At 39.3% G+C, this 24,772-nt stretch overlaps 1 protein-coding gene across 1 annotated transcript in view; it reads right to left on the bottom strand.

Annotated features, from left to right (window-relative positions):
• Window positions 1-14,857, bottom strand: part of VPS4B (vacuolar protein sorting 4 homolog B) — a 31,563-nt gene extending 16,706 nt beyond the window's left edge. Inside the window, exons 1-6 of the mRNA XM_020786665.3 lie at window positions 14,579-14,857; window positions 8,720-8,831; window positions 6,032-6,182; window positions 3,586-3,653; window positions 1,859-1,978; window positions 163-319 (exon numbers count right to left, since the gene is read on the bottom strand). Coding sequence (XP_020642324.1) covers window positions 163-319; window positions 1,859-1,978; window positions 3,586-3,653; window positions 6,032-6,182; window positions 8,720-8,831; window positions 14,579-14,602 — 632 coding nt within the window. The 5' untranslated portion in view covers window positions 14,603-14,857. The remainder of the gene's footprint in view (window positions 1-162; window positions 320-1,858; window positions 1,979-3,585; window positions 3,654-6,031; window positions 6,183-8,719; window positions 8,832-14,578) is intronic.
• Window positions 14,858-24,772: the final 9,915 nt, after the last annotated feature.

Here is a 24,772-nt window from a genome sequence, read left to right on the forward strand (position 1 = left end):
CTCTCCAAACTGAACAGTTTTTTTCCCAAGTAAGATGCAATAAGCTATCTGTTAAGGGCTTGATGAGTAGCCATATAAATCTGTGGCAACCAATATTAGATTAAGGTTTATGTTCCAAAGTAGCACTTTGGAGCTTCCACCTTCCAAAATGTTAATACTCACTTTTCACTCTCTCCCAACCATTTAGATACAAGATCAGAAGAAGATACAGAGAAGAATGTAGAATTGTTAGCTTCTGTTGCAACAGCTTTTGCCAAATAGGATTTCCCAGTTCCTGGAGGTCCAAAAAGAAGGATCCCTCTCCAGGGGGTTCTTTTACCTAAAAATAAAGATTCCCCCCCTTAAATACAGGAAAGGTACTTCTGGAATTGGTTACTTAGCTTGGTACTAAATACCATTCAAAGAATGTACAGAAACTTCAAATATGACCTGAATGGTGGAGGGACATTAGGGGCATACATTACCATCTACAAGCTAAATACTACATCAGGAGCAATCACTCCTGGACAACAACATTCTGACCAGTGTTATCCATGTTCTGTTAACATCCAAACTAGACAGCTACAACAGGGGCTCAGAAAATTATTTGAAAACTACAGTGGGTCCAAAATGCAGCTATAGTTACTGTTGATAGGAACTAGCTATATGTAAAACCTTGCCAGTTAAACAACTCATTGCCACCAGCCTCTTTTTGACAGAAACTTATGTGCTGGTCTCAACTCTTAAAACTCTACAGCGTGGAACCAGCATAGGCATTTGAACGTCTATCTACTGTACTCTGATATGACCCTGTCCTGATGAAAACATATTTCTCTATTTGCATGCTCCAGGTGTCTCTGAAATGAGGCAGGAGATGATAGAGGGCAGGGCCTTTTGCTTGTTAGTTCCTTTTCTGCAGAATGTTTTACCTAGAAATGTTTTCCTGGTGCTAGTCCTTTTGTGTGTTTTCAGTGGTATAGGAAGATATTTATTTCTTTAAGTTTTTACACTGTGGATTTACTTGTATATGGTACTGCTGTTGTTTTATTCAATCTTGCTACCTTTTCCTAATTTGGGATCATTTCTATGTTAATTGTTTTATGTCTTCTCATATCAGCTTACACAGTTAAACAATTTCTTATGAAATTAACTGCTTTTGTAAGAACAAGTAGAATTACATGGTGAAATTTCCAGCTATATTTTTGATTTTATTTATTAGATCACTACATTTTGGTCCTGCCCTCTTAGGAGCTCAATACAGCATATAATGGTTCTTCCAAATCCATTTTATCCTCACCAATCATGTTAGCTAAGTTAGGCTGTGAGTCGCTATGAATATAGGCATCCTCATAATTGTTATCAGTAGTAGTTTGTTATCAGTAGTAGTTGTAACATTAGTAGTAGAGCAGTGGCAATAGTAATCATTAATTGCCTTTTTATCAAGGTCCTATAAAATGATGTGTAATAGAATGCATTTAAAACACCAGTGAACATTATTATTAACAATCTAAACATAAACAATGAGTCTTTTTGTGCGTTTGGCACAAAACGTCAAATATCCCATAAATCCACCAACATGCAAGATTTGTAATTTCTAGCATTAAATGAGGATTTGGGCAATTAGTTCAATCTCAAGCCTAATATCAAATACTTTATAAATATATAGAAAAGGAATGTAAAACTACATTTATGTGCCAATTTGATTTAAGCAGGGACTATTTTTGCTAACACATGAAGATTTTTAAAAGCAAAAGACAAGTATTTATTTATTTATTTATTTAGTTCCATTTTTACCCTGCCCATCTAGATTCGGGAATCTACTCTGGGCGGCTAAGTAAGATTCATGACTGCCAGATAATTTATAATCAATTAGTTTTACCTGTGAAAAGATGAGGAAATTTAATGGGTAATATTACTGCTTCTTTAAGAGCTTCTTTTGCTCCTTCGAGGCCAGCAACGTCATTCCACTTGACATTTGGTCGCTCCATGACAATGGCACCTGTGACACAAAACACTATCATTTAGAAAAGTCTACTTCCTTCTAACGTTTTAAAAAAGAACATTTAAAACATCACCACTGAAATAATTTCTAATCCAATGTTCAATTCAGGCATACAGTGGTGCCTCGCTTTACGATTGCCCCGCATTACGATGAATCTGCTTTACGATGATCTTTTGTGACTGTTTTGCGATCACAAAACAATGGTCTAAATGGGGGAATTTCACTTTGCGATGATTGGTTCCCTGCTTCACGAACCGATTCTTCGCAAAACGACGATTTTCCAACAGCTGATTGGCTGTGTCAAAATGGCCACCGGGTAAATAAAATGCCTCCCCACTGTGTTTGGGGACGGATTCCTTGCTATACAGGCAGCGAAAATGGCCACTGTATGGAGGATCTTCGCTGGACGGTGAGTTTTAAGCCCACTGAAACGCATTGAAAGGTTTTCAATGTGTTTCAATGGGCTTTTTTTTCGCTTTATGATGTTTTCACTTAACAGCGATTTTCCTGGAACGGATTATCGCCATTAAGCGAGGCACCACTGTAGTAATTTCAGAGAACAATTTGGACAATGAACTGGGAAAGACAGCTGTTGTAAAGTTAATGCTTACAGAAGTGATTTCTTCATAAGCTCTAATTTTTGCAAAATCAGTTTATATATTTGAACTAGCAGATCTCAAATACAGCAAAAAGCATTGTTCTGTATATGTATTTATTTTAATTGTTGAATGTGGGTACTGATGGAGTTGGACCACCGCAAGAAAGACAAGGGAAGAGAACATTTTGAAATGACATTTGTTTTTGAGAGAGATACAAGTGTTAGAACCTTCCCTGTGTATTGCTTCACTGGTAGAACTCTGCTCTATCCCAACCTCCCATCGTGGTATCTCAGGACTGCCTCGCTAAAACAAACATTTACTGGTATTTTATGGTGATGGTGGTACAATGGGCAAAATTCTGTTGCATAACTATGTGCAGACTATTCAAGGTTGTGCCCATGGTAGGTAAGATAGCCCAGAGGCAGGAGTGGTATTCACAAAGCTCCTCTGCTGGTGCACTGTGCAACTGGTTATGCCTGGGACTTGTTACCAATTGCATAACTAAACTGCACAGTTCTTTGTTACCAGTCCGGTACATTGACACAACTTTACATGATGCTGGTGTGAAAATGACTTTGCCCAGCAAGTGGGAGTGGCCCTAAAATAAAGGAATATAGCAAATTCACAGCAGTCACCCATAGGTTATACACCATATTGTAGTAGCAATGTAGTAGCAACCGGTGGGATGCTAGACAACAAAGATAATAAGAACATTGAGGTGTTTCCCATTAGATGGGAACATCCACAACCCATTATACCCATTAGTAGGCTATTAGAGACAGATGAACCATTTTGCAAAACTGCCTGAGCAAGGGCTATTGTGCATGCAGGTTTTACTATCCGTTGCAGACCAAATGCATGATGGACAGCCAGCAACAGACCTACCACTGCCTGCATGATTGCCCTCCCACAGTAACTAAAGGCTTCTGTTGTTTTTAAAAATCTTGATCTGGTAACTTGTTTGAAATGCTTTGTTCAAGACATAGGAGCTTGATGTAAAGCTACCTTGGAGTTGATTCTGAAGCTTCTTTTTCTCAGGATCATCCGATTCTCCTTCCCCATCGCTATCATTCCTAATATGGGTATAAATAAGAATACATAACCAAAACAGAGCTCAGTTCCTCTAGTCATGTAAACAATGATGTATTTGTAACAAAAGACTCACTTATAAAAACAGATATCAAGAAATACTGGAATTTCAAGTATCTACTTTAAATCAAGATTTATGGAAAAACAATGTTTTTATAAGTGGAGTGGGATTTCACATACATCCTTCTTAAGCACTTCATTAACTGGATGCTAGCCTGTGGTAATTTTTCATTAATCTCATCAAGAAACACTGATATAATAAAAACATTCCATGGAGTAGCACTGTGGCCTGTGAGAGATACAACACACACACTAGCACATGACACAACCCTTGTCCCCTCCAGTCTTAGACTGTGGGGAAGCAGAGTCTTCCATGGTCCCATCTAAAATTGCCCCTTTGAAATTATGTCTTTGATCACAGCCCACAAAGTTGATGCTGAAGTTTAACTGATTAGAACTTAAGCTTGATGGCATGAATGGACAGCCCACAAGATTTGTTTTTACCTGCAACTCCTTCCAGTCCTAGACAGAATGACTAACTGTGAGGAGTTATAGGTATAATAGTCAAAAGACAGCTGCCTATGTTTGTTCTCAGAGACCCTTCCTACCTAGTATGAGGTTTGGGTTCTCCTGCCTTTAACAAAGAATAAAAGCAATGAATGAAATGGTATGTACTACATTTATTTAATCGTGGTACACTGGATGCAGACTAAGTTATATTTAGAACTACAGTACACTTAAACCCTATTGATTGTAATTATTCTAAATATGATTAAACCTGGGTCCAGAATAGTGGCCAAAAGTTTGGAAAAAGGACATCACAACAGTGGCAAATTGCTGCAAATTAAAGTTCTCAGCAATTCTTCATGTGATTCCTTTATGCTTTGACTCTTACGTTCACAACTCTTTTTATGTCTTGGACTGGTGTGTTAGGTGGGTTCACGTATGGATGCAGAATCCAAGAAGGGACACTAAAAAGCACTACAGTGGTGCCTCGACCTACGACCACAATCGGTTCCAGAAGATGGATGCAACTCGAAATGGACGCAAGTTGAAGCACCATTTCCAATAGGAATGCACTGAAATGCAATTAATCCGTTCCGTCCGAAGGGAAAAAAAATCACTAAAAATAAAATAAAATATATAACTGCAAGACTCATTGGAAACACAATTAATCCCTCCCAGCCGAAGGAGGGGAAAATCAATCAAGTGTGCAAGACCCATTGGAAATGCACAGAAAACAAACAGAGCAGATCAGAAATGCACAGAGAACAAAGGGGGCAGGTCAGAAATGCAAAGAAAACAAAGGAAAAAGCAAGGGAAGCATGCAGGACCCATCAGAAATGGGGAAAAAAACGAAAAAGCAACCAAACCCGTTAGGACCCATCGGAAATGGGGGGGAGCCAAAAAAACAAACAAACCCCCAAGACCCATCGGAAATGAGGACCCCCAAAAAAGCAACCCCCAAAGACCCATCGGAAATGGGGGGGAGCAAAAACAACAACAAATGAATCCTTTAAAACCCAACGGAAATGGGAAAAACACTCCAAAAAGTAACAACCCCCCCCCCAAACCCATCAGAAATGGGGGAAAAAACCAACCAACAAACAACACCCCCAAGACCCATCACAGCACAGAAACATAACCACCCCAGCTCAAAACCACACTGCAAAAACACCTAGAACAGTTTTTAAAAAGCAGAAAACAGCACCTTACCTTACAAGGCAGTCCGAAGCCTCTCTGCAAACACACACACACACTCACTCAGAAGAAGAAGCGAGGCAGTCCCAAGCCTTCTCCAACACATACTCTCTAACTGCTGGGGCGAAAGAGCTACAAAGAAGCAGCCTTGTCGCCACCTACCGTTAGTCATTTGAATTTCCCACCTTTCCCACCTGCCTTTTTCTGTTTGTAACTGGAAGCTCTGGTCGCAAGTAGAAGCAAAATTTTGTGGCCGGAGCTGATCGTAACTCGAAGTGGTCGTAAGTAGGGATGTTCGTAAATTGAGACACCTCTGTAATTAAAGACCCTTGCCTGGATTTTAACTTATGTGCAAAGTTATGAAACTTGTGTACAATGAAGACTCTCATGAGGACTTGCACTGGAAACTCTAATTCACCCAATACCTTTGTACAGGAAAATTATGAAAAATGATAATACAGCAGTTGTAATTGTCAAACATATCACAATCTTGGATCAATTTATACAACCAATATATAACTAACTCCTATAAAGCTGTAATACACAAAAATATTCATGGCTTGGAAAATTGTATTTTTTTTCATTCAATGTTCCACCATCACTAAAAGCACTAAGTAGATAAGCAAGCATATAAACACTGAAATCACTGAAGTTAACATACCCCTTTTCATCAGCTGAACCAGATTCTTTCACTGGTTTGAGAGGAGCTTTTTCTTTCTTCTTCAGATACTCCTTCAGCTTTTCCGCTCTGTCCAGATACTCAGTACACTTTGCTCTGATGCTTTGCTTTGCTTTATCACCTTGTGCTTCATCTGAGAATGACAAAGTATTCTGTTTCCCAGTACAAAGCAAAGTCATTTTTAAATCTTAACCTCTCCCATAAAAAATACCATTATAATGAAAAATGTCTATAATGTTGTGACAGAGTACATCACTTGCTGTTTCATTTGTAAGTCAGTTAAAGAAGATGGAACATTTTCCTTGGTGTTGGTAACAAAGCAGGTTAAGATTACACTCTCAAGAATTTATGTACAATAATATGATTATGATGGATTTCAAACTTCAGCGAACTCTTCTTCAGATAAAATGAAACTGATCTCAAGTGAGGCAGATTGAAAAGTTTTATACCACTGGTTTCAAACCTTGGATCCCCAAATGTTTTTAGACTAGAACTCCCAGAAACCTTCACCATTAGCTGTGCTGACCAGGATTTCTGGGAGTTGTAGTCCAAAAAAAAAAATCTGTGGAACCACAATTTGGAACCACTGGTCTATACAAATATACAAAGGAGTAGCATTGTTTAAAAAAAGAGACAAATCTGGTTTAGGGGAAGTAGTGTCCTCCAGATGTTTAGATAACAACTTCAATCAGGAATTGTCAGGTGTTATCTGAGCTAAAAGTCTAAAATATCTGGAGGGCACCAGATTACATACTCCAACTGAAATGTCACCTAAAAACCACTGGGTACTGAAGTAACTTTAAGATGAAATCTGTAAAAAAAAACCTATGGGAAATAGGCTCTCCAAATGTTTTTGGTCTACAATTCACATTAGTGTAGTTATCCACAAATATCTAGAGGGACAGCTGCCCATACATTTTGTAAAAGATTCACTTTCCAGGAAGCGTGCATGTGGGAGTGTGACTAAACAGAGAAATCTAAAAGATTTCCTGGGAAACACAGCATCAGACCATTTCCTAACTTCTGATGGAGATTCCCCCTCTCTGTCAAGGGGATGGGGAGGGTTTAGGTAACTTATAGTATTTAGTGCAGCAGCGTACAACATATTGTTATGATTTAAACTGTCATTTGTTATATGATATGGTGTTACCTGCCCAGAGTAGTCTGTATGACTAGATGGGCGGGCTATAAATGTAATAAACAAATCTTGTGGACTACTCTATAGCCACTTCATGTCCACCCACCACCACTGTGAAATTTTATGTTGTTAACCAGTGCCGTAATGATCCATGCTGCCATTACTGTTGATCAATGCCATTTTCATACACAAATTGAGGATGATCACTTCTCCTTCCCCCAATGGCCCTAAGTGACACAGGGATATTGCTCCTGTTGAAACTTCCAGAGGATCTTCTAGCAGCAGGAAGCAGAGATCAGCCAAAGTACATTTGAAAAGCCACTTCTGCAACCAGTTTCAGAGGGCTCTGTGATTCCTGCCTTCCAGGTACTACGGCTTATGACTACAGTCCCTGACAGTGCATATTTTTCAGTTTTAATACAAAAGGAATATATTGACATGAAACTATTCACTGTTGTGGAGGTGAAGATGGGGAGGGAAACCACTATAAATAAAAATGACTATTTACAGAAAAGAGAAATAATACAGTAACATTCAAATAAATAAAATGAAATATCCTCATACATCTTGAACATGATCACTGGGATGCTGTGCAGATGTGAGTGTGCACATTTTCGTACACATGTAGAACCTCCAGCTCACACTGAACTAGACTCTTGGATCCAAAAAGGCTAAGTATGCTTTATCTGACCAGTTCCAGTAAACAGATTAGTGGCAACAAATGTCAACCTTTTAAAACTGTTCCTACTCTTTCTTCTCCTCTACTCTCACCCCTTCCACTACTGTATTTTACTGCTTAAGTTTAGCATATGTCACGCTTGCACCCCTTCTTCCCTGTTCTTAAGACTTTATAAACACTTCAGAACCTTTAACCCCCAAGCTTTCCTCAGCCATTTGTCCTACTGACGGTCAACATGCTTCTCATCTACTGTGTTCTCTACAACAGACCTTGATCTGTTTGCTTCAGCTGCACATCTTGAGCATTTATACCTGCATTTCAATATACAAAATCCAGAAATGTAGCACCTTTGAAGGGGGACTGTTAATATTTTGTGGACTCAAGGTAACAGCTTTCTCTAAGCCCTGAAAAAGGTATAGATCTGAAAGAAAACTCTTATTTAGACAACAAATAAAATAATTATCTTTGATTAGGTCAGGAACTTATGACCCACTCAATGTGGCCTACAACTCATCCTTCACCACTGGCTAGGGCTCAAATTCTTGTTCACTAAAACCCTGAGAGCCACAAGTTGACTCAAAGCATTGCAAGTCCCCTATTCCTGTCTTAGGTAGGTAAATGACTTACAAAAGAAATTATCTCTCTCCTGATTTGCTGCCACCAGCAATACACACTGGTAGTCTTGAAACCCAACCGTACAGTTCCAAAGCAATTAACATAGTCACTTATAATTTTAAAATATTGCTTTTAATTTCCCAATGTTAAAAGCTAATCTAAAAACAAAGAACCACCACCACCAGAACAAAAAACCAGCAAAAACCTCCAGTCAAATATTTAACATAATAATTCTTACATTTGACAACATGGAGAAAATACTGTACAGCATGCTGATACAAGTGGAGAGCTTCCTCAAAGTTCCCTGCTTTATCTTCTTGTGCTGCCTTACTAGCAAGGTCTATTGCTTTCTGTAAATAAGAAATATGATTAAGGTTAAAACTATTAGGCAAATGGTTTCAAGCAAGAATTCCAATATAGGAATACAGTAAAAAAACAAAACTATATTATACACTAAAACATTATCTTGCTTTTGAAACAAGCAGGTTTTACACCAGAGTAGGTCACTTCAAAAATATGAGGTCCTTTTGCCCTTCTTTAAACCAGGAAGGGTCCTATATCCCATCTGACACCCATACCTCATTGAAAATGCTATCCGAAAACTTGGGTGAATATAAACTGTACCCTCAAACAGGGTGGATAACATTAATGATTTCTTTAAAAATTGATTTAAATCACATTTTTTTAAAAAATGATTTTTTAATTTAAATTTAAATCACAATTTAAATAAAATGATTTTTTCCATTTAAATCATTAAAAAACCAACTAAACTGATTTAATTCAAATCAAATCCACCCTGCCCCCCAACTCATCTGGGATTAGTAATCTGTCATGCACAAGACAAAACAACCTGCCACCCTAGAAGAAAAACTATGAAATGCCCAATTATTTATTTTCTGTTTTCCCACCCATAATATTGTACTTGTTGATTATGGGGGTGGAAAAAACTGACTAGTGCCCCTCCTGCCATTCTGCCTAACTGACCAAGCACAGAATTCACATGAACTCAGCCCATTTACTTAATACTTGATGGACATGTTAGAATGATTATACTGTCTTCTAGGATGAAAGTCTGATGTGGGCAATCTAAGCAAAGGAGTGAATCATTTTCCAGATTTGCCAGCAACTGAAGGTCTGCATATGTGGTGGCGCTGCAGGTTAAACTGCAGAGCCTCTGGGCTGCAAGGTCAAAACATCAGCAGTTCGAATGCACGCGACTGAGTGAGCTCCTGTCGTTTGTCCCAGCTCCTGCCAACCTAGCAGTTTGAAAGCATGTAAATGCAAAAAATCGGTTCCCGAAGCAGGGAACCGATCGTCATAAAGCGGAAAAAAACCCCATTTGAATCATCGTTTTGTGATCACTATAGTGATCGCAAAAATGTCATTGTCAAGTGATTTCTTCGTCTACCGGGGTAATCGTCAAGCGAGGCACCACTGTAGATAAATAGGTACCACCACAGTGGGAAGGTAATGTCATTCTGTGTCTAGTTGTGCTGGCCATGTGACCACGGAAACTGTCTATGGACAAACGCTGGCTCCACAGCTTGGAAACGGGGATGAGCACCGCCCCCTAGAGTCGGACACGACTGGACAGTTGTCAAGGCGAACCTTTACCTTTGCCTAAGGGCGGCATTCCTTACAACTAAAGAAGAGGGCATAGACATTTGCACATTTATTATTTATCTATAACATATAGATAAAAACTTTGTATGATTATATTTACACATTTGGAAAGCTTTTACTGTGGCATATGTACACATCTTTTTGTATCTCTATTTCTCTTATATGTCTTTTTCAGGTTGCTTTGGTTTTTTTCTCTTATATTTGCAAGCATAAATCAACTTGATTGTATCATGTGACTTCTCCCCACACCACTGATGCACTAACTGTAATTTTGCTTTGAATTTTTCAGTTTCGTTGCTCTATACCAAGAAAACCCTGGAAATGGTTGTCAGAAATCAGAATTGGCTTGAGCCGCGTAATTATTATGCATATATTATCAAAAATTCCTAATATTTATTTATTTATTCTACTTATACCCCGCCTATCTGGTCATTTTGACCACTCTAGGCGGCTATATTAACAGACTTTAATATTAACAGACTTTATATAGTTATCATTTGCATGAACTAAAGAACATTGCAACAGACCCTGCCCACGAGCTCATGATGTGTTTCTAACTTAATCACACAAAACCTACACTACAACATAATCACATAGAAACTACAACAAAGAGTTTTAAAAATGTGTATCTATAGATATAGGCACAGAGAAACAAGAATAAATGTAGGGATAGGGTATGGATACAGACAACCCCACAAGAAGTTACAGTCTTGCTGGGAATGCACAAAGATTTTCCTAAGATTATTCCACAGCACTAACCAAAGTATGTCAATTGAGATTTGAAGAGAAATGACCAAAACGTCTCTGTGCTACTGACCTTCCAACACCTGGAAGTATAACAGTGAGTAAATACAAAAAGAGGAACAACAAGGTCAAAAAAATACCTGTACCCTGCTTCCCCGAAAATCTGGCACAGTGGTTAAACTGCTGTACTGCAGCCAAAACTGTGCTCATGATCCAGGGTTCAATCCCAGGTAGCTGGCTCAAGGTTGACTCAGCCTTCTATCCTTCCACGTTCAGTAAAATGAGTACCCAGCTCACTGGGGGGCGGGGATGTGTAGCCTACATAATTAACTTCTAAACCACCCAGAGAGTGCTTGAAGCCCTATGGGGCGGTATATAAGCAGCACGCTTTGCTTTTGCTTTTAGTATGATTTTTCAGGATGCTAGTAATATAAGTCCTACCCCCAAAATAAGCCCTAAAGTGAAACCCCATCCTCCACCATTATGCAGCAACCAGAAGATGACATGACTTTATTTGAATAAATGCTGATTGTTGTACATGAAAAAAACATCCCCTGAAAATAAGCCCTAATGCGTTTTGTGGAGCAAAATTTAATATAAGACCCTGTCTTATTTTCAGGGAAACATGGTACAGTGGTGCCTCGCTTGATGACATTAATTCATTCCAGCAAAATCGCTGTAGAGCGAAAGCGTCGTAAAACGAAATAAAAAAGTCAATTGAAATGCATTGAAAACCATTCAATGTGTTCCAATGGGCTGAAAACTCACTGTCCAGCGAAGATCCTCCATAGGGGCAGCCATTTTTCATGCCTGTGCAGCGAGGAATCCATCCCTAAGCACAGCGGGGGGCCATTTTCTTCAGCTGGTGGCCATTTTGAAACCCGGCGATCAGCTCTTTTTAATCGTCGTAAAGCGAAAATCGGTTCCCGAAGCAGGGAACCGATCATTGCAAAGCAGAAAAACCCCATTCAAACCATCATTTTGCAATCACAAAAGCGATTGCAAAAATCTCACATGAAGCAGATTCGTCGTTAAACGGGGTAATTGTAAAGCGGGGCACGACTGTATATAAGTTATTTTCAAGGAGTACTGAAAACTTAGAAATATGCCATCATATATTAAGGCATGGATTATATAAATCTGTTGTTGCTTCTGATAAAATGGTGGATTTGTCCTGCAGATCCAACTCAGGGCTCTAGAGTTGTTTTTAAGTTCATACATTTCAGATGTAGACAGAAGCAGATCCAAACACCAAAATTATCTTGGTGCAGAGAGCAACTGTGAGTAATAAAGCACATGCTTTGCATGCATAATGCCCGAGTTTCAACCTTAATATTTCTGAATAGGACAGAAAAGACTCTCACTAGAAACTGGAGAACCACTACTAGTGAATGCTGATAATACCAAGCTAGAATCAATGCAGTAATTAAAGCATTGGAAGATTACTGTGTTCTTATGTCCCAAGACACACAGGTTGAAGCTGCTGTATCCACAGAACATTTTGATCTCTTCATAGCTTCTCCTCCACAATTATGGCAGCAGAAATCTTACAATCTATTCTAAATTGACATTTATTACTCTGGCAAAATGCTAGGTGAATGAATATAGGACACTGTTAACAAAATTCTCCTTCCACACTTTTCATCCTTAATGCTGTACCATCTGACCACACACTCCCCACTTTACCATGCACAGACCATTCCATGTGGCTACATTCTTGCATTCTGTATCACTACCACCATCAACAACATTTCCACCTTTTATCCATTGCACTTAATTTTTAAAAAAGGATTCATAAAATCATATTCTGAATCATGTAATCCAGCCAAATGTTCTATGTTTAAAGGTGGCATGATGACTATGAATTACCTCAGGCTGAAAAATGGATAATTTTTGACTGAGTGTGATTTGTTCAGCCTATCTGATAAATATAATCAAGCTGGGGAATGTAGGGTCAAAAGATTATTCTCCTTTAAAAGGAATCACTCATAAAATTTGATCCCAAAGTATGTAAAACAGTTCATACTAATTCACTTTGGAGGTTCACACAATTAAAGTGAATCAGAAGTATCTTTACAATACTGGAAATTAAGGGCCCAATAAATTTTCTGAAAACACAAAACAATATAGCTTTGCTCATGCCAGGTAAACCTGGAACTGATTTGGAATCTAGAGAAACTGATAAAAGCTCCAAGTTAGAGAAAAGGAATTAAAATATTTAAAATAAAACATAATTAAAATACACCAATTGACATTATAACACATGCCACTGAAAACCATAGTGAAGCCATGGTGCAGTGCCAAACAGATAAGAAAATCTGCCAGCATGAAATATTCCCAGGAGGTTCACAGACCAGGAAGGCCAGTCTTCCTCTTTAATTTACCAATTAATTACTTGCCCAAGTATCTCTCCCCAGTGCCATCTGCCAAACCCACCAGATTCTCCCAGGCTTTGCTTCTCTGGGTATCCACTCCAAAGGAGGTTGCACCTTCTATGCAGCAGCACCAACACTGTGGAGCTAGCTGCCCATGGAGCTACGCCTGGCCCTCTTCCTGTTAACATGTAGAAGGCAACTTAAAACACTGCTTTTCAGAAAAGCTTTCCACGCTGGCCCCATTTGATTTTATGGCTGCTGCCTTGCTATCACATAAAGAATTTACCTTTAGTGCCATCTTGTTAAAGTTTTTAACCTTATTGTCTATTTATAGTTTATTAGCATATGTTCCTATTTACTGTTGTAAATCACCCAGAAGAGTGCATTGTACTAATAGGGCAGTATATAAATAAAAATAAAATAAATGATTTACTCTAATAAGCTGACATTTTGAGGAATGCTGCCACTGAAAGTCTTTCCAAACTTGGGACACTCCTGACCTGCTGGATTACAACTCACATCACCCCCTTCAGGCAGCAGGTTCACAGGGCACAAAGGCCACAGTTTTCCTCTGTCATTTACTCCAACCAACTGACATTTAGAGGAAGGGTGCAGCTCTGCTCATAAACCTCAAAGCCTTCTGGGAGGATCCTGATTTGCCAGATTGCAAGTCTGATCACCACCCTGCCGCCAGTAGTGGGTGGGAGCTGACGTCCAATACATCTGGAGCAGCAGATATTTAGCCCTAAACGGGTCGAGGCCTCAGTACATGATAGAACACCTGCTTCCAAGAGGGACTTCCTATCCTACTCATGCATCCCATGTTGGGCAACTGAGGATGCCGAAGAAGAAAACAAATAACTGGGCTCTTTCTGTGCTTGTTCCCTTGCTCTGAAATGAACTGTCGCTTGAAATTCACCTAACCCCTTCTATGAAGATCTCTAAGAAATCTTTGAAAATTCTTCTATTTCGGCCGGTTTTCGAAACTGTACCATTTTAACAGCCCACAGAGATTATACATTTAACATCTCTAGCCACCGCCTGAATTTAAATTAATTTTAATTTTTTGAATCATGTTTGTTTATATGTCCATATTGTTAACTCCTGTAGACCTCCCAGAGGTCAGATGGGCGTTTTAGAAGAGTAATAAAGAATGAATGAATTAATATAAAATGTAAAAAAATAGTCCACTGACAACAATCCACGAAATTAACCACCTGTTGTAGGGAACGCCCTGACCGCCTCTAATGACGACTTTCCTAACTCCCTCTACGCCCCGTCCTTCAGCGTTTCAAGCAAGGCCTCTTCCTCGTTCTCAATCCCAAAAACCAAAGTGCCCGGCTGAAAGGGCTCACCTGCAGGTTGGATGTGGCCGCCATGACGGGCGGGGCTGGCAGGGAAGGGGCGAAGACCGAAAACAGAGGACCAAGGAAGCGGAAAGAGGACCCCGCGGAGAACCTCCCTCACGGAAGAGCCTTCCTTTCCGCGGCAGGAAATGAAAACCTAAATGGCTTTAATATTTAAAACAAACAAAAAAAAGGTTTCGGCCTTCGGTTGGTTACTTCCGTAACGCAGCCCCACAGCCGGCCGAGACAAAACTGAAAGGAACCTTCCGCTTCCGCTTGGCTCTGATGACGTCACGCAGCGCGCCCAGCCGTGCCAATAAGGGGCCGAAAGGAAGGGCGGCAGAAATGAAGCGACGGCGCGGAAAGGAGGCGCGGGCGTTTGTTTTATCTGTACGCATGCGTAACAGCCTCTGTGGTCTTTCTCCCTTGTGTCTTAAGCATTCACGTGTAGGCTTCCTCTCAGGGCGGTGTCATGTCTGTGTTTGTTGCGCTTGTCGGATTCTCACTTCAGCTCCTAGCAAAGCATGCAGCTGAAAATACCGTTGCTATCAAGACGGATGGGTTAATTTACAGCTGGGGGAGAATATTTAATTGGCGAGTTTCCCTTACCAGCGTTATCGTTAGCGTCTGAGGGAAGCGGACAGGAAGACCTGTTCACGTTCATAGTTGAGCTGAATGGCGGGGCATGTAAAACGAAATACTGTACTGTACTTCTTCACACAAATATGTCAGGATGAAATTCGCTTCCACAGTGTGTAATGGATAGCTAAAAAAATCTGGACAGCTGTTGTGGCTCCTAGTCAACCTCCAGTATCCCAGGGCAGTATATCCTGAAATCGGAGAAAGCAACCGGGAAGATGGTAGTTTTTTAAAAAAAATCATTTTTCATTGTGTCAGGGAAGATCATAGGGAAGGGGATTTGGAACAAGGCACCTGGGTAAATGGTAGTTTTTGAAGGAGTAGTCATGTTAGTCTGTGCAAGCATAGCAGACAAAAAGGAAAGAGTGAGTGAGAGAGTCGAAAGCGTTGTGGCACTTTAAAAACTAATGTTTTTAAAGTGTCACAACAGAGCACAGAGTTGCTGTCCTCTGAAGATGCCAGCCACAGAGACTGGCGAAACATTAGGAAGAACAACCTTCAGAACACAGCCAAAGAGCCCGAAAAACCCACAACAACCATTAGATCTCGGCCGTGAAAGCCTTCGCGAATACAACTAATGTATTTTAATATGAGCTTTTGTGGATCAAGGCCACTTCCTTAGAACTAAGAGTGAGACTACATGATGTCATATTTATGCATAGCCCTATGACCAGGGAAGATGCTATTATTCCTAGGATTGTGCTTTTTAACATTCCATAGGTATTTGGTTGGGTACTATGAGAAAAGCATGTTGGACTAAATGAGTTTTTTAAAAATACTTTTTTTATTATAAGCTAAAACTTAAAGTACATAAACCAAAATACAAATCAATTGTGTTTCCCACCACCCTAGTCAGAACCTCTTCCAGTAGTTGTTTTCTTCTATTGTCTTTATTTTTCTTCCTTTATTGTCCTCCAGAAAATTCCTGATTTGGAACTTTCCCCTTTCCTTTTGTTAGCACATATTCAATAAATCTGCCCCAAATATCATAAAAATACTTTTATCTCTCTTAACCTTTAAGTTATGAATTAATTTATCATTTATAGTAATATTTTATTATACCATTCTTCCATTTGAAATTCAAGTTTTGATTTCCAATTCCTGGCTATTATTAATCTGACTGCTGTTAATAATTTGGTTATCAACTCTCTAGTCATCATATCATATTCCACATTTACAAATATTGATAACAAAGCTCAGGATTAAGTTCTGTATCCCTTTCACATATGTCAGTTAATTCCTTAAAGATTAATTTCCAAAAACATTGTGCTTTTTCACATTCCCACCACATATGAAAGTATGTACCAATTTCCTTCTCACATTTCCAACAGATATTCAGATAATTAGAATTAATTTTATTCAATTTTATTAGTGTCAAATACCATCTTAAACTTAGTTTTTAAAAAATTCTTTTACCTACTGTCACCAACATAAATCGTAAAAACCTCATTTTCCATATCTTCATTCTTCACCATTTATTCTTTTTCCTAAATCTTGTTACCACGATAGCTTCAATCCTTCATTCTCGATCTCTTCTTCTAAATCTAGAAGTCTATAAATTTTACTTACTACATCCTTCATTTGATCTTTCAGTCTCATTTTATCCAGCCAATCATTTAATCTCACTTTATTTTTTAAAAAAATAATTCTAAATAGACTTAGAATTGGCAGGGAAATTCACTATTTCAGTCACTAATCTTAATGGAGAGTTAGATGAACATAATTCTATTTTTTTATTATTCTGAACAGATGTTTTTCAATATCAGCCTGTAATTCTGATGATTCCATTTTCCATCAATTTAACCTTTCGGGGTTATATATAATTTCCACAGTAAACCTAAATTGATTAGCCATATAATAATTTTTAATATTTGGTATATCTATACCTCCTTTTATTATTGTCTTATACCACTACCTTTTATTTATTCTGGCTTTCTTCCCTTCATTACAATATCTATTAATCAGTCCTTGCCAAAGATCTGTAATTGTAAATGAGGTTTTGATGACTCCTCATGGCTGCTTTTATGTTTTATAAAAACATTCTGGATGGCTGTTTCTTGGTCCAAAGACGGTAAAAATAAAACTGTATGCTTATTGTTAGCCTCAAAATGAAAGTGCATTCATGTTGAGCTCAGTGAAACTTAAGAGTGCCCACGCATGGTAATACTATAGTGCCGCAATCTATGTACAATGTATTCTTGAAGGCCTTCATGGCCGGGATCCCATGGTTGTTGTGGGTTTTTTGGGCTGTTTGGCTGTGTTCTTAATCTATATACACTTCAATTGAAGAAAGTGCTACTAAATAGTATGAGACTTACAAATAAACTTACTCGCTTTGTTTCAGAGCAAGGCTTCCTAAACATGCATTTACTTATGGATAAGCAGATAATAGACCCCAGTTGTCAGAAGTGTAGATGTTCCTCTCGAAACAAACTTCTGGTGGTTAATAGGCCATATTCAAAAGTATATCAGACAAGAAACGAAACAACAAAAAATAAGACAAAAACATAGCACCCTAAAGAGTAACCGCTATACTTTAACATAGGCTTTTGTGCATCAGATCCACTTCAATTAAGAATATAAGAATGAGTATATAGCAATCATTTACAGTATACATGACCCAGTGACCTGGTAGGGATACAGAGATCAAAGTGACAATGGTTGATTAGTATAGTAGACACAAGTTGCAAATTGTGTGAGTCACTGTGGCATTTTACACATTGACTCACAATTTGCATCTCATGTCTACTATACTAACCAACCATTGTCACTGTTTGCCAACAAACTTGAACAGTCTCATGAAGTTGAAATGCAGTCTTTCAATTAGCTTGGACTCAAGTATTTAGGACTTTACAAGTCAAAAGCTATAGTTTAAAACTGCCAGTGGAGCTGTTTTAACAGGAGTCATGTGACAACTCCTCCTCCACACACACACATAGTAGGCTCCAGTTAACAATCTGGCTGTGACATTTTGGATCCACTGAAGTTTCCGAATGCTTTCCAAAGGGAACCTCATGTAGATTGCATTACAGTAATCCAAATGGGATGTAACTGAGGCATGTGGCACCATGGCCAGGTCAGACATATGACAGTACAGCTGGTACATGAGGACTACAAGTGTACTCCTGGCCACTGTTGAGACCTGAACAGCCAAGCTCAGGAATGAACATGAGCACAATCAAATTGCAAACCTGTGTTTTAAGGGGGAGCGCAACCTTCTCCAGCACAGCTTGAAATTCTATTCCCTGATGTGTCTTTCAGCTGATTAGGAACATCACTGTCTTGTTTGTGTTAAGGTTCAGTTTATCCATGTAACAATTCATCCTCATCCAGTTCATTACTGACACCACATACTGATTTAGAATCAAAATAACTTCCTTAGAATTAAGTGAAAAGGAGAGATAGAGTTGGGTGTCATTGACATATTGATGACTCTGATCCAAGACAATCTTTCCCAATAGTTTCATATATATATTAAATAGCATTGGAGACCAAACAGAACCCTGAAGGGTGCCACAGGTCAATGGCCAGGGAGCTGAACAAGAGTCTTCCAGCACCACTTTTTGAGTTCCTCCCTCTGGCAGGCTTTATAAGCCAAGGAGGACAAGGGTTCATGTCATATAATGGCTCTCACTTCTCCAAGGATCCTGTCCACATGCCCAGGCGACAAGAACTAAAACTTATGCAACTAAAACTGTAGAGTCACTCATCTTCAACTTATGAAGATGAGTGACTCTACAGGGTCATTGGCACTCATACCTGAAGATTACCTTTCAACATATGACTGCTATTAGTTGAAGTCTACTCAACAAGTTTTATGGCCAGTTCTGTCTTCATGGTAGCTTAGGACAGTAACAATTAGAATATGAGCCGTTCAGTTACGAGCTCCAAAGCTATGGATCTTTCTCTTTTAAGATGTGAGCCTCGCAACTGATTGCAATTGCTCACAACAAAAAAGGGGGTCAACCAATGTGGCCACCCACTTAAATATGCCCTGCTCAGCCCATGCCCCTCATCTGTTCTTGGGTGAGCCTTGTGTGGCATCCGGGAGGCTGGCAAAGGCGACGCCTCCTGGGGGATCCCTTCCGGCTCCCTCCTAGCATTAGCATTATGGTTAACAAAGGGTTGTTTGTTGTTGTTTTTAAGGAGGAAAGAATTGTATGAATGTGGGCACTATGGTGGGCAACTACAAGCCAAGAGTGTTAGCAATAGGGCAGTTTGCAGATTTCTAGATCCTGTAGGAATTCTTGGCAAGTATTGAAACACCTTGTCCAAAGGTTTTAGTTGTTCGTAAGTCAGTTGACTGCAATGATAGTGAATACTGTACTTGAATTTAGTAGGTTGTTATTATAACTGAAGACAGCAATGAAATTTGACACCACACAAGCTGCCCCTTGTGAAATAACAGATATGTTGCTGTCACACCATACTAGGGAAGGAAAGGAGTCAGACATGTCCAAGTACAGATCAGCAAAATCCTAGTAAATAGATGTCAGATGCGATGAATTGTTCTGCTGTTCCTTTACCTCAGCATAATTGCTTCATTAATCATAAGGAATGTCTCACGGTCATTTCAGTTGCTTCACCACACTTCCTGTTTGGCTTTATACAGCTGTAAATTGTACCATTTGGTGTACTGGAAGTAGTACAGGACTCAAGCAAGGCACTGCCACTGGTCATAACTGACAGAGATGTTTCTCTGTGAAAAAAGCCACTCCTTCTGTTCCATCGTTCTCCTTTGAGCTCAAAGCAAGTTGTGTTAGGTAATTCCAAAAATCCTCTGCATTGGAGCAAAAGATGTATCCCAGCTGTGTCCTGCACGCTTATGCAGTATGCAGCCACAGCAAGGGGCAAGCCTTAGTGTGCCTGTGGCTGGTGTTATGATCAGAGGTGGGGAATGTTTGTTATTATTCTTTTGGCCTACAACTTGCAGATTCCAATAACCACTGGCCCTGCCAGCCGTTCAATTCTGGGAGTTATAATTTAATTTTAAAAAATGTTTCTCATCTCCAGTTATGATGCTGCTATATATGCCCTGATATCATTGATCTGACATACATAGCGGTATATTAGCAGTATCATTTTTGAAAGGGTGGGGTAAAAAAATTTCATTGTTGTGTTAGCGTAGGAGCTAATTAGATGGACCATAGAAACATTTTTGTAGGAATCAATTGTCTCATGTTTACATCATGTGATTTTCATAATCAGTAACATGTGTTCCCACTTAAAGTATTTCCTCTTATACAGTCATTCTCTCAGTTGAGATGTTATCACATGGAATATGTTTCTTCCTTTCCTGCTCTTTTCTCAGAGCTTAGCTACAGTCATTTTCTAAGTTGCTATTACTGCCTTCTCTGGGATGCTCCTGAGACTGACTACATGAGGTGTTTAACTTGCTGTTTGGAGCATTGCAGGCATAGGCTGGTGTGCTCTTAAAGGTGGCAGCCAATTGACACCTTCGTTAGAGTGCACTAGCCCACCCCCAGAGCATTCCTACCCGCACCTTTCTGGTCCCTGTCAAGGAGCTTCTACTTTTCTGGTGCAAGTAGGACCACTCTAGTTTGGATTGGTTCCAGTGCATGTGATGGTTGGAACTGATCCAAAGCAAGCCATGTAGTCAACTTCTAAGTTGATTGTGAGCTATCTTTAACACAATCAATGCACAGGCATGTTATGTAAGCACTGTAATGATTAATACAGGTTTCATGCTGTAAATCTCAGTTTAGGGACTATTTAGATGACACATTTATCACATCATTAGAAACAGCTTTGTTGAGAGGAAAATTTGTTCTTACATGAAATATCTAAATCCTCATTTGGCAGATGAGCCTTCTTTTCTTTTCTGATTAGTTAGCTGGGAGGTAGCATGGCTTCAACTGCATTTCCGATATTCCTGGAACATAGCTATGAAACAGCCATGTGGCTGGAGGGTAACACGGTGAGAGCAGGAAATACATATTTGCCTTAACTATCACTGCTGATGCACAATCATTGGAACACAGGACAATTTAACACCCATCAGTACATTCGAATTCTCGGAGTCGTAGAACACCCCATCATTCAAACCTATGTCCTTTTTAAAAAAAAGTATCTTAGTGCAAGATTGTTAGTAAAAAGCGACTGTGTTGTTGGTGAACAAACCATCTCAGAACACCAAAAAAATAGGGCCATGCACAAGAAAATATTGAGAGAATACATGCAGCTGGTCTCCAGAAATTACGCAAAGCTTGTCTGTGCTTGATGAAGTGAGCCAAAACATTTTAATGGAACTTGCACATCTCCCACAGATACCATTGTCTGGCAAATAGTTGTGTAAATATCTATCTGCAGTTGCTGGCACCTAGTGATAAAGAACAGTCCCAATGGAGGTAGCCTTAGCCAACTTTTACATACCTGTGTCAGCTATTTCAATCTGCTGTTGAAATAAAAAAATGAAAATTCATCCAAGGAAATCCTTACATGTAACTTTCATGTGGTCCTTCCTACAGTGTGATTTATTTGTGTGAACGATGATACATTTATTTATTTAATATTACACATTTTACTCTCTCTCTCTCTCTTTTCAGTACAGTTAAATAAACTATAGTGTTCAGAATAAAGTAGCAGATTTAAAAGAATTTAAAAGAATTTAAAACACATCAGAGAGAAGTCCAGCACCACCCCATCAGAAGCCCATTCCTCAACAGCCAATCCATCGTCAAAAGCCTGTTTGAACAACCATTAACCACCATCAGGATTTGAGGGTCCCTGGGCAAAACTAGAAGTTCTGTACTATGGTTGTGCAAACAAAGTAAAAAGGACAGTCCTGTTCAGAGGTGCTCTCTTTCCAGACCTTGGGGCAGCTGCAAATGCCATCCCTTGTTGGTGTTCTGTGCCGTCAAGTCGCCTCCAGCTTATGTGACCCTCTCTAATATGTCCTGTCTTCAGTAGCCCTGCTCACCTCTTGGAGACTCAAGCCTGTGGCTTCCTTTTGGGAATCAGTCCATTTCATATTTGGTCATCTTCTTATCCTGCTGGCTTCCAACTTTCCCAGCATTATTTTCTTCCCCAGAGAATCCTGCTTTCTCATGATGCGCCCAAAGTAGGACAGCCCACGTTTCAACATTTTTTCTTCCAGAGATATTTTTTGCTTTGATTTACTCTAGGATCCACTTGTTTATTTTTTTTCTGGCAGTCCAGGGTATCTGCAAAGCTCTCCTCCAGCACTGCATTTGAAACAAATCAATGTTTTTCATGTGCTTTCTTTAATGTTCACATTTGATGATCCTTTACTACTGTAGTTTGCAAAAGTTCTGTTGTGATTTTAGTGGCATAATGGTGCCATCCTGTGCCTAAAAGCAGCATAACAGCTGTTGTCTGCCTTGTGTATTACGATCTTCAAATGTTGCGAAACCATTTCTTTAGTTGACTACTAAATCTTTTGTCAGCTGATGCTGTGTGTGCCTTGTCTTAACACACACTGTATTTTTTCTAGGAAGTTCCTTTTCACCAGCTGTTTGTACAGACCCACCTTCTCATTTGTGCAACTGGTTTACACAATCTATTAGGATGGATGGGATTAGATCTGTAGAAATGAAAATGGTCATTCTCAGGTGATGCATGTTATTCGGTTCCTCAGGGTTCCCTTTAAGCAACTCTCTCTTAAGTACTTGTTAAATGTCTGAGCAGCAGCTGAGTAAAGCTGAATTGCAGTTTGTCTGTAAAATGTTTCTTTATGAATTTGCTGTGCCACATGATCTTCAGCAGTGCTGCTTCAGGGTTGGTTTATTTGTTTTAGGGGGATGGGACGTATTGATGTCATATGTGATATAAGCCTTTGATGAATATTCAGAGGCTGAAAGCCTCCAAGACCCTTCCCCATGCTAGCTCTTGTACTTGTGACATACAGTGGTGCCTCGCTTAATGATGTTAATTGGTTCCCCAAAAAACATCGCTATGGGAAAACATCGCTAAGCGAAACACCATTTCCCATAGGAATGCATTGAAAACAGGTTAATCCGTTCCAATGGGAACGGATTACCGTCCTTAAGTGAAAATCGCCATAGGAAACATCGCTAAGTGATACAATGTTTCCCCCATTGGAATGATTGAAGCCTATTCAATGCATTTCAATGGTTTTGTGATGTCCGTTTTCGCTATTTTTAAAGTGTCTTAAAATGTTCAAAAACTGTTTTAAATGCTTGGGATCATTAGTGCACCTTCTAAAACCTTTGCAGACTTAATTTGGCTTTGTTCTGACTCTTCGTTAAATTTTGGTGAATTTTTTCTCCCCCATTGGAATGCATTGAACTGTCAAGAATACACAGAGGAATTATATCAGAAAGATTTGGATACACCGGACAGCCCAGATAGTGTGGTTGCTGAGCTCGAGCCAGACATCCTGGAGAGCGAAGTCAAGTGGGCCTTAGAAAGCATGGCTAACAACAATCTTAAAAGATGACACTGTTAAGGTGCTACACTCAGTATACCAGCAAGTTTGGAAAACTCAGCAGTGGCCAGAGGATTGGAAAAGATCAGTGTACATCTAGCACTAACTTTTTGGCTTTCCAGTAGTACATGCTATCAGTAATGCACTGTTTCAACACAATATTTCAAATGAATCATTTTTTCCCTCTGAGCTTTCCTCAGCTTTCACATCCATACATAGTAATTGGGAATGCCATGGTACAAATTATCTTGGTTTGAGCGTTCAGCAGCATGTCCTTATACCTGAGGTGCCCTTCCAATTCTTAGTCTTCTGATTTCTTGGCCACAGTGTCCAGTTAGACTGATTTGAATTAAGATAGTAAAATGTTTAACAATTTTAATTTTTTTCTTTGTCAACATTAAAGTTATGCTATTCTTCTCACAATTTTTATACTCCCACCTTCCTCAACAGTTGTTTCAAGCTATTGGTCCTTTCTGCCAGTAACATGGTATCATCTTCATATCTAAAATCACTAATTCTCCCAACAATTTTTACTTATCCTTCATCTGAACCTAATCCAGCTTTTCATATGACAAGTTCTCTGTGTAGATGAAATCATGGGCACTGCAGCCCACAGGCTGACATGTACATTTCACTCACCTAGAATAGGACCAATAGCAGAGGCCTCTAAGGCCTGTTTTTCCTGTTATTAATGTAGAGAAAAAAGGAAGCTGCTCTTGTGCTTCCTGGGAGGCCGAGGTCTTCATAGGAGGTATAGTCTCACTGTCCATTAAGCTCTATAGAGGTATAGTCCCAAAGAACTGTGCCTCCAAGAGCTATCCAGGCCTCCCAGGAAGTATCAAGATGTGCTTTAAACCTCTGAATGGGACCAGGTATTTTTCATTGAAGTTACTAATGAATTACAGGCACTACTCATCTCACCTAGAAAGTACAATATCCCTCCGAAAATTAACTGTTATTTATAGCTAGAATTTCTTCCAAATTCTCCCCTATAAAGTAATTTCTATCCATTCATATTGCACAATGACTTCATGAAGTGTTACAATAACCCTATGGGTGGGGTAAAAGCCAAATAAATAAACAAACAAACAAACAAACAAACAAACAAATAAATAGCCGCACCTGCGTGCACCTAA

This window comes from Pogona vitticeps, chromosome 4 (assembly GCF_051106095.1).
Source record: "Pogona vitticeps strain Pit_001003342236 chromosome 4, PviZW2.1, whole genome shotgun sequence".
Classification (NCBI taxonomy): Eukaryota; Metazoa; Chordata; class Lepidosauria; order Squamata; family Agamidae; genus Pogona; species Pogona vitticeps.